The sequence below is a fragment of the Ictidomys tridecemlineatus genome, chromosome Y (assembly GCF_052094955.1).
Source record: "Ictidomys tridecemlineatus isolate mIctTri1 chromosome Y, mIctTri1.hap1, whole genome shotgun sequence".
In the NCBI taxonomy this organism is placed as follows: Eukaryota; Metazoa; Chordata; class Mammalia; order Rodentia; family Sciuridae; genus Ictidomys; species Ictidomys tridecemlineatus.
Window position 1 is genome coordinate 2,678,275 of NC_135494.1, and position 15,442 is coordinate 2,693,716.

The window sequence follows — 15,442 nt, forward strand, 5'->3', positions numbered from 1 at the left end:
TGGGTCGGGCCACAAGTAGGGAGCTAAGGGGACACCAGGGACCTGAGCAGCCCTTCCAAACCCAGGGAACCAGGGGACAGGGCCCAGGGCCATCCTCCAGCGGGGACTCTGCCACGCTCAGCAGCTCACCCCATGAGACCAAGAGACAGGGCCACGACTCCGCTGCGCTCCCCAGCTCACCCGGGCACCAGGCCCCAAGGCAGGTGGTGACGTGTACCTACAGCCCTGGTCGCAAACTCACCATTTTTGTCTTTTGTTGTGACCCAGCGTCCTCTCAAGGAACCTCCAGGCACCCGAGATGGGGGTGTGGGGAGTCACAGGCAGCAGAGTCACCTGAGTCCCTGGAGCAGAGAACTCTTGGCTTGAAGGATGAGAAGCCGAGTCGCTGCGGAAGAAAAGCCAGAGATTGCGGAAGCCCGCCCTTCCTCTTCCTCTGCGCACTGATTGGGCAGTTCCCCCAGCATCCGGGATGGAAGGCCTCCAGGCCCGCCTCTGCATCGTGACTGACAGCCAACGTCATCCAATCACTGGCTGTAATTGGGTAGAGTGACATATTCCTGGCTCCAGCCCTTTTCAGGCGGAGCTTCCTGGCTGTGCTGGGAACTAATCCAGGCGGAAGCCTTGGCTTAGCCTCTGGTACAGAGGTGACACCTGGCGCTGAGCTAGGATTCAGCCATGGAGTGCTTTCCCAGCATGAGGAGGCCCTGGGTTTAACCTCAACACAAAAACAAAGCACAGCTTCTCAGGGAGGCTGGGGCTGGAGGAGCCCAAGGTCAGTGAGACCCTCTCTTAAAATAAAATGAAAAGGGTGGGGTTGTAGCTCAGTGGTCCAGGTCAAGCCCCACTGGGTTTATTTTATATATATATGAAAAAACTATATATATATATATAAAATGAGACCTGAGGCAAATTCGAAAGACACTGTCTCCATATTTTTGAAACACTCTTTAAAGCTATCATATACATCACACATATATATGATATCTACTAATGAAAAAAATTTTAAATTATTATAGTAATTCTCATTCCCTCCTGGCCTCTGATCTTTGAGGAGGCAGCCTGAGCTATAACAGGAAACTTTTGGGGTTGGGGCTGTGGCTCAGGGTTCCATCCCCAGCAGAGAAATGGGTGGAATGTGGGGAGGCAGGCAACCCTCTAAAACAGCAATGTGCAGCGGAAATAAAATGGGCGCCTTGTGCTCAATGTAGATAGTCTACATTGTACTATTATCAATTCTTATGTACAGACCTGACTCTGCTGATCCCACAAGTCTGCTCAGCTGTTTGCCCTAAAATCAAAAAGAAAAGGTGTTGATTGAAAGCAGGAAAGGAACTTTGACCAGTGCAGCTACACCAGGGAGACAACGAAACCCTGTCCTTACCCTGTGTTTAGGTGCTAACAAGGGCTGTGAGATTTTCTAGAAAGGGAAATCATTGTCATGAATGTATAGGGGAAATTGTATGTAGGAGTCAGTATTTATTGTAAAAGAATAATATCGTATTATTATTGCAATAGGTGATATGCAAATAATGTCATAATATGTAGAATTGTATTAGGTTAGACTTCAGGCCTCTGTAGTCTCATAACATGTCTGTGAGCTCAAGCTCATTTGCCTCCTTGAAACATGTCATTCTATTGCACAGACTGACTTCATTATTTTTTCTCAGTATAAAGTCCCCCTCTTGTCTACTCCTTCCATGTCAGCGTTCAGATGCACCAACATTTTCCAGAAAAGCCACAAGCCCATCTGCATCGTGCCTAAGAAGCAATGTACCCCCAGAAGCTGACCCAGTGCTCTCAGCTTCCTGGGTTTCAACTGATAGTCAAACCAGAAAGAAATAATAACCCTGCTCAGCTCTGCCAGAAAGCTCGCTTATAAAACATAAAATTTTGCCACTTGGGGCCAATACAGCCTGTCATATTAACCTCAATAATGGAAAAAAAGGATTAGGGATGTAGCTCAGTGGTTAAGCACCCCAGGTTGGATCCCTAGTACCAATAGTAATAATAGTAATTAAAGGAGTTATTTTGTTAATACATTTGCAGAATTGAAAGCTTGACACCTAAGAACATGGAGCCTCTGTGAGGACATGGGCGACAAAGTCAATAAAGTCAAGGGTGTGGCTGGGTCTGAATAAGGTGACCCAGCCCAGAGGATGCTGAAGAACTCAGAGATGACAAGGGGGCCTGGAGACAAGGGACACAGCTGGCCCAATGTGCTGACTTTGTGTTCCACACAGCGTGGGTGACGGGAAGGAAGCAGGGCTCCTAGCGATGGCCAGCTGCCATCTCTTTCTTTATCCCAAGATCCACTGGGCTGGAGATGGCTTTGGCCATCAGGCAGAGGTGGAGTTGGCTTGGGTGGTGGCCTGAGGTCATCCATGAGCAGTCAGGGTCTGTGGTCTGAAGGCCCCATGCTGGGTGATTGGTTACAGCAGCCCAGGAAGACTAATACACTGACCACCAGTGCAATGACCACACTGACCAGTGCAATGATCTGAGTGTGTCTGGAGCTGCCATATTGGAGCTGAGGGTCCCTTAGCTCTGAGTGGTGAGTATGTGGAGATGTGGCAAGCCAGCCATGGGCTGGGTGTGAACTATGAGCCTGCTGGATTCTGCCCACTACCTCGTGAAACCAGGGCATAGAGTCAGGAATGAGGACACGGGTCTCCCAAGGGTCTCTGCAGAGGTCAAGGATCAAAGGCAGGTCCAGCTGGACCACTTGTTTCCAAAGTATGGCAGACCCCTCCCCCTTGGCAGGCTCAGGGGCCCTCTGGCTGGAAGAGCAGGGTCAGGAAGTGCCTGTTCCACAGAGTTGCTCCTGTGGAGGGACAAGGATCACAGAGAGATGACTGAGGACAACAGCAGGACTCAGCCAGGTGTCCTCAGGAGGTGAACAGCACCAGGGGCGGTGGCCCATGCGTGGGTGGGAATAAGCTGTTCTGTCCTCTCCAGAGCAGAGAGAAGGCAGCCTCCAATTAGATCCCCCCAGATCCATTCACTACAATGAGACCTTACAGTGTGACATCCAGAGAGCAGCTACTGCCTGAGGATCTGCACCTCAGACAGGAAAAGCCGCTAATCGGGATGGACCCCAGCCATGACTGATGTCTGTCTGCTCAGCCTGCTCTGCCCTGGCGTCCTCCAACCATAAGCGCAGCCCACCAGCTCCCAGCCCTTCCTGGCTGCTGGTCGACCTGAGTCCCTTCAGCTCTCACCTTCCTCCTTCACTATTCTCTTTTTGGAGAAACACAGCTTATTTTAAAAAGATTCTTAGAGATCAAAATTCCTCTTTCATCTCACTCCAGGGACAATGGCAGCTTCTAGGAACACAAACAACAGTGAGTGTGGCGCAGGGGAGGGTGTTAGACCAGGAGGCAAGGAAAGACCACTGGCTCCAATTAAAATCAAATTAAAGCAAGGTTATTATTTTGACCAGCCGGGCTGCCTCTCCCACCCAACAAAGACCCTGAGACCTGTCTGCACAGCAAGGCCCCCTGCTCCCCCACCCATCTCCCTTCCCTCCTGTCATCCTCTCCACCATCCTGACACCCACTGGTTCCATTCTGTACTCCAGAGGCTCAGCAGTCCTCAAAACCTGGCCCTTTTCTGGGTCTCTACTTGAGAAAGATGCCCCTGCACTGCAAGGGACTGAGTAGCTTCTCTCCCTGAATCTCTCTTACTGCCAATTGAATCCCCAGCAGCCTACAGGCCCTTAATGGGGACAGTTTCCTCTCCAACACGTCCTGAGACCTCTCTTTCACATCTCTGCAGTCACTCTCTGCTCTCTGGGCTGTGCTCCTCTGCAGAGGCTTCATCCAGTTTCCTGAGTTTACTATCCTCTCCTTGATGCAGGGGCCTGTTTTCAACACTTCGCCTTGAGCAGAGTGCCCCCTGCTGGTCGTCCTGCGTTATGACCGCTGGTTTACAAGCCTCCTCCGTGGTGTTCAATCTTCAATCCCCACGTGCTTTTGTGTCTGGTGCACTACTCCATGTCTGGGTCCATGCGTTTGCTTCTGTACATTGCTTCCAAGGAAAACGGGCCTTTGTGTTTGTGTGGCCTCTGTCTCATCCAGCAACGAGGCCCATGGAACAGGGTCAAGGACAGTGTGGCTATAGTCACGAATCAAGACCTCCAGACACCAAGCGGGAAGCAGGTCTGATTTTATTGCGCAGTTACCATGGGTATACACTCGGGCAGCAGCTAAGCACATTACACGCAGCCACCAATACAATTTCTGAAAAACTCTAGGAGACCAAAGTAGGCCCCCAATATTCCCTCTGGCCTACTGATGATTCCAAGGTTGCTCTATTGAGCTACTGCGGGCACAGAAGTGACTCTGAAGAGCCACAACCAATCAAGTAGCAGGCCATGGAGCAAGTGCAAGGACTGTAACAGGTGGCCTCACGCCCAGGGAGGGTCCTACAGGGTGAGCAACCTGCTGCTCACACACCTAGCTGGAGGGGAGTGGCCTGCCACTCAGGTGTCCTTCATGTATGCCACGTATGCAGTTCTCCATGCACTTGTCCCCACATCTCCCCCTCAGACTTGCCACAAGGACTTTTGCTAGCATCCCTTATTTTTGTTTGGTGGCCTTCAAATGCTTGCATAAGCATCTCACAACACAAGAAAAAAATTATTACTGTCACACAGCCTGCAGAGGGAATGTCTGCCACTAGCCTGTCCTGATTAAGTGTGTTTTGCAGCTCTTAGAATGAATCTAGAACTGTTTGCTGTGGATTGATTATGTCTATTGCAGTGCCCAGCATTAAGGATTGTGTTTTCTTGATTAAGAACCTATAGAGTGAAACTGTATGGAGGAACTTGAGTGAATAAAGCTTTGGAAGGGGCCAAAGCGTTGGACATTCTTCTCCCCTTGACTGCATACATCACAATTTTGCCCACCTAACAACATAAAGATTTTTTTGAATCTATATTCTATGGGTCAATGTTTGAAGAGTAAGAGGAAAAAGAAAACATTTTTTCGTGGTGCGACTTAATACAGGGCATTTTCTACTGGTAAAGAGGCAAATTATGTTTTTCTGCTGTTATTTCAAATGTGCTCAATTTGTACTGAGCCTCTTCCCTGCATTCTTGTCCCACTGGGGTTGGAATAGCTTTAACTGGACTGCAGGATAGAAGACCAGCTGCTGCTCCCTAAAATGTCTTAACTAGCCCCACCCAGCTGTGCTTTTGACGCTTAAGCAACCTGGTCTAGGGGCCAAAGGCAGACTGCCTTAGGGTCGGACATTAATGCTGGCCTCTGCCTTTAAATCACTGTTTTAAAGTGCCCATGCTCTGGAAAGGGAAAATGTAAAAGATGGGAGAACACCAGGGGCGGGGAAGACACAGGGAAACAGCCCATTAAGGAGGAGAGAGCTAACCCCTGACTTTGGGACCCAGGCAGCTGCAGCAGCCACAGCCAGTTCTGGGCTGTTCCATCACCATGGTAACCAGGGGACCCCCTAGGGGGCGGAGCCTGGCTTCCTCATCAGGCCTTTCCCATTTTCCAGGGCTTCCAATTGGTCCTTCCTCTGTCACCCAGGCAGGGCTTCTGGTCCCGCCTCCCAGCCAGTAACCTGTGCTTCCTGCTTCATTCAGGTTGGTCACTGGAGCTTCAGGGAGCCTGCATTTTTAAGAATGTGCACCTGAAATACAAGAGATCTATTTCAGGCAAAATCTGACTCCACAGGCTTCCCCGTTGCAGCCCTAAGCCTGACTCGCTCTGAAGCTAAATAACTGTGTGTGTGTGTGTGTGTGTGTGTGTGTGTGTGTGTGTCTCAACAGCTTCCTTTAGAGTGCTTCTCTTTGCTCTTTATGGTAATATTACTAAATAATGTTCCATTGACGAGAGGTCACAAACATAGTCTTCTTACAATTTTGGAGATCATGGGAATGCGTTTTGCACCCCTCAGACATCAAAGCCAGCATCTGAGATCCTTCCTCACAATGATTCTGTGATGACCAAGAAACCCTTCTTCTCTTTCCTGACTACGTAATTACAATAAACAAACAAATGTATACACAAGAATTTTTTTAACCACATCACATGACATCACAAATAGAACGAGTGCACTACTAGTCCAAAGTAAAATGAATGGGCCCAAATACTTTCAAGAGCCACACGATTTAATGAGGCTCACTTTAAAATTCCGTGATTATATAACAGTAAGTTATATTTTTATTACGAATGCATATTTTTCCAGTTATTTGGATGATCTAGAGTCCTTAATTCATAAAATAATTGACATATATGTCTGATTTTTAATTAACATGTATCTATTTGCTTTTAATCGTTTTTCAACACTTCAGTTATATTTCTTATACATGCATTTATCTCATGCTCTGCATTTTATAGTAGATATTTAAGATGACTGTATTTTATTATAAAATATCTATTTCAAGAGATATACAACCATCAAGCAATCTCTAATTATCAAATTACTGTACCAATTTTTATAAGATGATGAATAGATATGATTCTGTCAACAGAAATGTCCAACAGCTTTAACTATATTTTCACTGAGACACTTCCTATCAAGGTACAATAAGTAATTTGTTTAGACTCTAAGATTTATAAAAATTGTCCCAAATAAAACAAAAAGAAAGATTTCTATAGAAGAAAACGAAGATGTTTCTGCAGAGAGGAAACACACGTTTGCTAGTATGATTATCTAGCCCTAAGTGAGAGAAATAAAAGGATGTCTACTAGGAGGTCCTAAGAAGAAAGAAATCATCTTCAGGTAAATGAAAAGGTCTTTATATTCTAAATTTTCATGATGAAAATGTTAATATAATTATCTAGACAGACGACATCGAAAGGTCAAAACAATTGAGAAACACATTTATGTATACCTGGACTGACTATATATATTTGAACAATCAATTCTAGGATATTTTAGCCTATTTCCCTCATTTTATTATGCTGATGTAAGCTTTTTCTCCACATTCTGACATGACAGAACTTATTAAAATATTAAGCTTATACCTACAATTTGTACTGTTTCATCAAGGACCAATTTATAATGAATCAAATTTATACAACCTTGATCAAACAATAAGTGTTTTAAAATGCTGACTTATATTCCAATTTTGACACTTCTAATTGGAGAGTAAATTTGACTGATTCAAAGATATCAGTAATTGCAATGATTGGTGATGATTCTTGCAGGGCACACAAGGGCATATACCTATGGTCTCAGCTGTAGGAGGCTGAGGCAGTGTGACTACAAGTTCAAGGCCAGCCTCACTCTCTTAAAAAATAACAATTAACAGGGTTAGGGTAAAGCTCAGTGGTGGAGCCCTCCTGGGTAATGTCTGAAATAACAAAGGGAGAAAAGGAAGAAAGAAGAGATATTTCACTAATCTGTACACAAGGCAGGAGTGGAGAGGCCTCAATTAACACACACAATGTGTCTGAAACTTCTGAATGACACAAGACTAAATTGAGAAGTCAGAAAATAACAAGTGATTTTTGAGAAGGAATAGTGGGCAGCAACATTGTGAGAAAAATCAAAGAAATCAATAGTTGCATGACACAGTGAGGATGAAAGCACTGCACTAGGGAGGGTATGTAGAGAAAAGGGTGACTTGATCCTGTACATGTGTGTGCACGTGGGTGTGAGTGTGCATGTGTGGGTGGCACAACTCACCCCTCCCAGGTGTTTTTTAATGTGACTTGCTGCTCTGGAAAACCCTCACCTGAGCACCAGGGCATTTCTGATAGCCTCTGTGACCCTGCTAAAGTGCTTTTCTGGTGCCTGGTGCATGAAAGGGAATAACTAAAGTTCATTATATCATGAGCTCTTCATAGAAATGAATAACTGGTTTCCTTAAATATTGAAATAGTTCTTCCACCCCTGTTTTCAACATAAATTATCTAATATACATTTTTCCAAGTCAATTCCAGTTTAGTTCAACTGAACTAATAATAATTTGGAAAGTGTGTGTTAATGTTCTTATGATGATCAGCATCATTTTAGATTCTTAGAGCTTGAAGGACGTTAACATACAGAAACACATGAAGAAGTAATTCTTCCATCTGAATGGGTGACACCTGGAAACTCGACACAAACAAGGCACATTTCAATTTACATCAGGGATTCAGGAAACACCCAGGAGCTGAGCATGGTAGCATATGTCTGTTATCCCAGTGACCATAGCAAGAAAATCGCAAGCTTCAACCCAGCCTCAGCAAGAAATGGAGGCCCTTAAGAAGAACTTAGCAAGATCCTCTATGAAACAAACAAACAAAAAAAAAAACACAAAAATTGAAAAGGACTAGAGATGGGGCTCAGTGCTTAAAGACTCCAGATATAATGATGGTAATGTTCCTTTTCTCTTCTCCATTCTCTGACCCTGGTAATTATTTCTCTAAAACCTCTCTCAATTTTTATTTTATCACAACATCTGTAAAAGTCATACAATATTTGAGGACACAGAAAATATCAGAATTCCATATAGAAAAAGTTTTCATATTATGAGACCCGAGTTTTAAATTTGATAAAGCCTTTACTGCAAAAAATGGACACTATAAGAGAAAATGTACTTAATGGAAGGAGAGACATAAAAACTCTAAAAAAAGTATTAAAATGTTGTGACCAAAAGTTAATGCAACTAACATTTTTGCACACCCAAAAATGCACAGTATATATAATATTATGTCATAATATGTGAGATTTGACTACAGATGCAAAGAACTTAAAATACAGAAAAGTTGAATCTAACAATAACAGAGATTTAACCTTGCTTTCACATCTTCACCTTGATGCCATCCTTACATCCACTCTAGGGTGCATTTTTATCACCTGTGAATAGCCAGAATGAAGGCACATACACTTTTCACACCCCCACAGTTGTTTTCTCAAAAGAGCGTGGTTGCTGAAGGCAGTGAAGACTATATCAGGCTAAGGCAGCAGGATCACAAGTTCAAAGCCAGCCTCAGCCACTTAGGACCTAAGCAACCAAGTGAGACCATGTCTCAACATTGGAAAAAAATAATAATAAAAAAAGACTGGGATGTGTCTCAGTGGTTAGGCACCTCTGGGTTGAAATAATAATAATAATAATAATAATAATAATAATAATAAATAATACAAAATATTCCCTCAAATCTGAACAAGTCTAACTAGATCTGAAACAAGGAATGTCTTATCACATTTCTACATACAAGGCTTTTCTCCAGTTTGAGTTCTTCCCTGCTGTTTAAAGAGGCCTTGACAGTTGAAAGGGTACCATATCATGTCAAAAGCTGAAGGGGGGACATTCAAGATGGTGGGCCAGAGACAGGCAGCATCCTGTGTTGTTCAGTGGCCCAGGTCTCACCTCATCAGAATACAGATCTCAGAGAGCGTGAAATCCACTCTAGAGTGGATTTTCACAGAAATCACCACGCTGTAAGCCCAGTGCAGAATTCAGAGCCTCAGAGTTCGAGTAAGATTCTGGACTCCAGGCCCAAAGCCCACAGCTCTAGCCACAAACAGCTCTTGAGCGGCTCAGCAGAAACACCTGTCAGCCCCTCTGCAGAACTCCAGGCTGCACTCGGTTCCCACACAGGCCACACAGCTGCTACCTACCCACAGGACAAGGCCATCGCCCAGCTCTCCCCACGTCACTGGTCACCCCAGCGCTGGAAGCAGACCGGCTCCATCTTGGATCACCTTTCTCCCCATGTTTGGTGAGCATGGCTGGCAGATGGGAACTCCCTCTGAGCCACATATCATCCTGCCAGACCCCCAGTTCACTATCCACCACCAGAGACTGTAAACCTTTTTACAAAACTAGGATTATATTTTAAATAATAATTGAATCCAACATTTCTGGACATTGAGACTAAACTGTAAATGTCTTCATAACAACAAATTGTTCATACATGATGTATTCTTGATATCGGGATCTGTTAACATCATCCTTCCCCACAAAGGAGGGATCTTGCAACCCTACAAGAGCACTACAAATCTATAGGGTAAAAACAATAACACCCCAGAACCACAGAGCTGGAAAGGAAGACACACAAGTAACATGAAAAGATAAGGGAAGAAATTGTCCAAACAAATCAAGACAACACATCATTAGAATCATTGAAAGCTACAGCAGAAAAATGGACCCAGAAAGATTTCAGGATATACATGGTTAAAAGGTCCTGTGAATTCCAAGAAGATATAAGAGAGCAAAGACAAGCAGTAAAAGATCACTTCAATAATGAGCTACATAAACAAATCCAAGAAGCAAAAGGTCACCTCAACAGGGAGATAGAGGTTCTAAAAAAACCAAAGAAACAAACAAACAAACGAACAGAAATTCTTGAAATGAATGAAATAATAAACCAAACTCAAAGCTCAAATGAAAGCATCATGAACAGAGTAGACTACTGGGAAGATAGCACATCAGACAATGAAGATAAAATATATAATCTTGAAAGGAACATAGACCATAGAGTGAAAATTGTAAGGAACCAGGAGCAGAACATTCAAGAAATATGGGATAGCATAAAAAGACCAAATTTAGGAGTTATTGGGATAAAGGGAAGCACAGAGGACCAAACCAAAGGAATCAAGAAGCTATTCAATGAAATAATATCAGAAAACTTTCAAAACACGAAGAATGAATTGGAAATCCAAATTGAAGAGGCTACAGGATGCCAAATGTACAAAATCAAAACAGATCCATACCAAGGCACATAATAATAAAAATGCTCACCATACAGGATATGGAGAGAATTTTAAAAAACATGAGAGAAAGGAATAAGAATATATATAGGGGAAAATCAGTTGGGATAATTGAAGATTTTTTCATCACAGACCCTAAAAGCTAGAAGATCCTCAAACAACATCTATGAAGCTGAAAGAAAATGGGTGCCTACGAAGAATCTTGTATCCAGTAAAAATAAGCTTTGATTTTAAGGTGAAATAAAATCCTTCTATTATAAACAAAAGTTAAAAGAATTTATAGCTAGAAAACCAGCACTACAAAACATCCTTGGAAAAATATTTCATGAAGAGGAAAAGAAAAACAACAATGAAAATCAGAAGAGGAAGGTAGTACCCCAAAGGGGGGGGGAACTAATCAAAGAAGAAAACCAAGTCAAGATAATTAACAAAATTAAACAAATATGGCTGGAAATACAAACCATGTCTCAAAATGACCCTGAATGCTAATGGTTTAAACACACCAATCACAAGGCATAAGCTAGCAGACTGGATTAAAAAAAAAAAAAAAAGACCCCAAAGACGCTGCCTCCAGGAAGCTCATCTGATAGACAAAGACATACACTGACTGAAGGTGAAAGGTTGGGAAAAACCATACCACTCACACGGACTGCACAAGTAAGCAGGGTTTTCCATACTCATATTAAATAAAGTAGATTTTAAGCCAAAGGGAATGAAAAGGGATAAAGATGGACATTACATACTTCTCAGGGGAACCATACACCAAGAAGATGTAACAATCATAAATATATATGCCCCAAACAATGGTGCAGCTATGTTCAAACAAACTCTTCTCAAGTTTCAGAGTCAAACTGACCACAACACAATAACCTTGGGTGACGTTAACACACCTCTCTCACCACTGCGCAGATCTTCCAAACAAAAGTTGAATTAAAAAACTATAAAAATCAATAACATAATCAATAATTTAGACTTAACTGACACATATAGAATACTTCAACCTGCATCAAACAGAAACACTTTCTTCTCAGTAACACATGAATCCTTCTCTAAAATAGACCATGTACTATGCCACAAAGCAACAGTTAGCAAATATAAAAAAGTAGAGACACTACCATATATTTTATCAGATCATAATTAAATGGAATTGGGAATCAAAAACAAAAGAAAAAGTAAAAATTTCTCCCTCACCTGGAAACTAAAAAATAGGATACTGAATGAACAATGCATTGCAGAAGGAATCAAAGAGGGGATTAAAAATTTCTTAGGTGTTAATAAGAACATACAAAAAACCGATGGAAATCTGAGACACTATGAAAGCAGTACTAAGAGGAAAATTTATTGCATGGCATTCATTCTTTCAAAGAAAAAAAGTTAACAAATAAATGACCTCACACTACCTCTGAAAGCCCTTAAAAAAAGAGGAACAAACCAGCAGCAAAAGCAGTAGAAGGCAGAAACTAATTAAAATTAGAGCTGAAATCAATAAAATTGAAACAAATGAAACAGTTGATAATATGGACAAAAAAGTTGATTATTTAGAAAAATAAATAAAATTGACAGACCCTTAGCCATGCTAACAAAGAGAATGAGAGAGAGAACTCAAATTACCCATATACTTGATGAAAATGATAATATTACAACAGATATGATAGAAATACAGAGGATAATAGAAGACATTGAAGTTATCAACAAATTTCTTAAGTCATACGATCTGCCCAGATTGAATCAGGAAGACATATACAATTGAGACAGACCAATATCAAGTGATAAAATAGAAAACACAGCTTACCAAGATTGTACACCATGATTAAGTGGGATTCACCCTAAAGATGCAAGGTTGGTTCAACTTACGCAAATCAATAAATGTAACTTATCACATCAATAGACACAAAGATAAGAATCATATGATCATCTCAATAGATGCAGAAAAAAGCATTTGACAAAATACAGCACCCCTTTATGTTCAAGACACTAGGACACCTAGGGATAACAGTAACATATCTCAACATCGTAAAGGCTTTCAATGCTAAGCCTCAGGACAACAGAGAAAAATTGACGACATTTTCTCTAAAAACTGGAACAAGACAGGGCTGCTCTCTTTCACCACTTCTATTCAACATAGTTCTTGAAATGCTGGCCAGAGCAATTAGACAAATGAAAGGAATCAAAGGGATTATGTATAGGAAAAGAAGAACTTAAATTGGTACTATTTGCTGATGATATGATTCTATACATAGAAGAACCAAAAAATCCACCAGAAAACTTCTAGAACAGGTAAATGAATTAAGCAAAGTAGCAGGATATAAAATCAACACCCATAAATAAACGGCATTTCTGTATATCAGTGACAAAGCCTCTGAGAAGGAAATGAGAAAGGCTACCCAATTCACAATATCCTCAAAAAAAAAAAAAAAAAAAAAAAACTTGGGAATCAACTTAATGAAAAAAGTAAAAGATCTATACAATGAAAACTACAGAACCATAAATAGAGAAATAAAGAAGACCTCAGAAGATAAAAACATCTAACTTGCTTTTGGATAGGCAGAATTAATATGATCAAAATGACCATACTACCAAAAGCATTATACAGATATCATGCAATTCCCATCAAAATCCCCAAGACATTCCCTTAAAAATAGAAAAAAACAATCATGAAATTCATCTGGAAAAATAAGACAGGCAGAATAGCTAAAACAATCCTTAGACTGAAGTAGGTGGCATCTCTATACCAGATATTAAACGATACTACAGAGAAATAGTAACAAAAACAGCATGGTGTTGGCACCAAAACAGATTGGGAGACAAATGGAAAAAAATAGAGGACACAGACACTAACCCAGAAAATTACAATTATCTTATATTAATCAAAGGTGCAAAAAAACATGCACTGGAGAAAAAAGCATCTTCAACAAATTGTGCTAGGAAAACTGAAAATCCATAAGCAACAACATAAAATGAAATCCCTAGGTCTCACCATGCACAAAGTACTAATCGAAATGTACCAAGGACCTAGGAATTAAACCAGAGACTCTGCATCTAATAGAAAAAAAACAGTCTGTAATATTCATCATGTGGGCTTAGGCCCCAACTTCCTATAGCCCAAGAATTAAAACCAACAATCAATAAATGGGATGGAATCAACCTAAAAAGTTTCTTCTCAGCAAAAGAAACAATCTGTGAGGTGAACAGAAAGCCTACACCCTGGGAACAAGTTTTTACCCCTCACACATCAGACAGAGCACTAATCTCTATTGTATATAAAGAACTCAAAAAGCTAAGCACCAAAAAAACAAATAACCCAATCAACAAATAGGCCAAGGACGTGAACAGACACTTCTCAGAAGAGAATATACAATCATTCAACATGTATAAGAGAAAATGCTTATCCTCTCTAGCAATTAGAGAAATGCAAATCAAAGCTTCTCTAATCTATCACTTCACTCCAGTCAGAATGACAGCTATTATGAAGACAAAGAACAATAAGTGTTGGTGAGGATGCTGGGGAAAAGGTACTCTCTTACCTTGCTGGTGGGACTTCCAAATTGGTGCAGCCAATTTGGAAATCAGTGTGGAGATTCCTTGGAAATCTGGGAATGAAACCACCATTTGACCCAGCAATCCCTCTCAGACTATATCCAAAGAACTTAAAGACACCATACTACAGGGACACAGCCACATCAATGTTTATAGCAGCACAATTCACAAGAGCTAAACTGTGGAGTCAACATGGATGCCCTTCAGTGGATAAATGGATTAAAAAAAAGTGGCATATATACAAAATGGAACTTTAATCAGCAATAAAAAAGAAAATAAAATCATGGCATCTGCAGGTAAATAGATGGCATTGGAGTAGATAATGCTAAGTGAAGTTAGCCAATCCCCAAAAAACAAATGTTGAATGTGTTCTCTGATATAAGGGAGGCTGACTCATACGGGATACATAGGGGGGAGCATGGAAGGATTAGATGAATTCTAGATAAAGCAGAGGACTGGGAGGGAAAAGGAGGGGACAAAAGATTAGCAAGGATGATGGAATGTGAAGGACATCATTATACAAAGTAAATGTATAAAGACATGAATTGGGTGTCAAAATTCTTTATATACAAACAGAGGTGAATAATTGCGGTATATGTGTGTAATAAGAATTGTAATGCATTCTGCTGCAATTTCTTTATCAAAAATAAATAAATGAATAGATAAATAGCAGAAGGGTTTTCCCAGATGTAAATCTTTTTTTAAAAAATTTTTAAAAATATTTATTTATTTATTTATTTTTAAGTTTTCGGCGGACACAACATCTTTGTATGTGGTGCTGAGGATCGAACCCAGGCCCCATGCATGCCAGGCGAGCGCGCTACCGCTTTAGCCACATCCCCAGCCCAGATGTAAATCCTTTTATGTCTTTGAATAAAACTGTCAAAATTAAGTACTGCCCAACATTGCTTATCCACAGGATTTTCTACAGTATTTTTTTAATACAACTGAACAAAAGTAAAACATCTGAACCCTTTGTATTTCTTACTTGCATAGGATTTATTCATTTTGGCATGAATCTTTCCTAAAGAATGTATTTAGTATTCAGAATAAACTGCAAAAATTAAAAGATTTCCCATGTTTTTCACATTCCTAGGGCTTCTCTCCATGAGAATTTTCATAAAAGAAAATAAAAATAGGTCTAGAACATGAAGCTGATAGAGTGTAGCAAATCGTCCCCATTCAGAGTGTTTGTTTTCCAGTGAGGGAAATGGCTTTGAAGACAACAGAGAAAATG

The 15,442-nt window shown here is 41.1% G+C and overlaps 2 protein-coding genes across 5 annotated transcripts in view; both read right to left on the reverse strand.

Moving 5' to 3' along the window:
- Positions 1 to 15,442, reverse strand: part of LOC144371983 (uncharacterized) — a 101,452-nt gene that overhangs the window by 25,324 nt on the left and 60,686 nt on the right. The window contains exon 1 of one of the 4 annotated variants that reach the window (XM_078035345.1): positions 242 to 513. The exons of 1 other annotated variant lie outside the window; for it this stretch is intronic. In XM_078035345.1, the coding sequence (XP_077891471.1) occupies positions 242 to 498 (257 nt within the window). In that variant the 5' untranslated portion in view covers positions 499 to 513. Of the gene's footprint in view, positions 1 to 241; positions 514 to 15,442 lie in introns of those variants that run through there. 2 more of the 4 variants (XM_078035346.1, XM_078035347.1) reach the window with 2 other exon arrangements.
- Positions 4,149 to 15,442, reverse strand: part of LOC106144658 (uncharacterized) — a 72,079-nt gene continuing 60,785 nt past the window's right edge. Inside the window, exon 5 of the mRNA XM_040286881.2 lies at positions 4,149 to 5,649. The gene's annotated coding sequence lies outside the window, so the exon portion shown is untranslated. The remainder of the gene's footprint in view (positions 5,650 to 15,442) is intronic.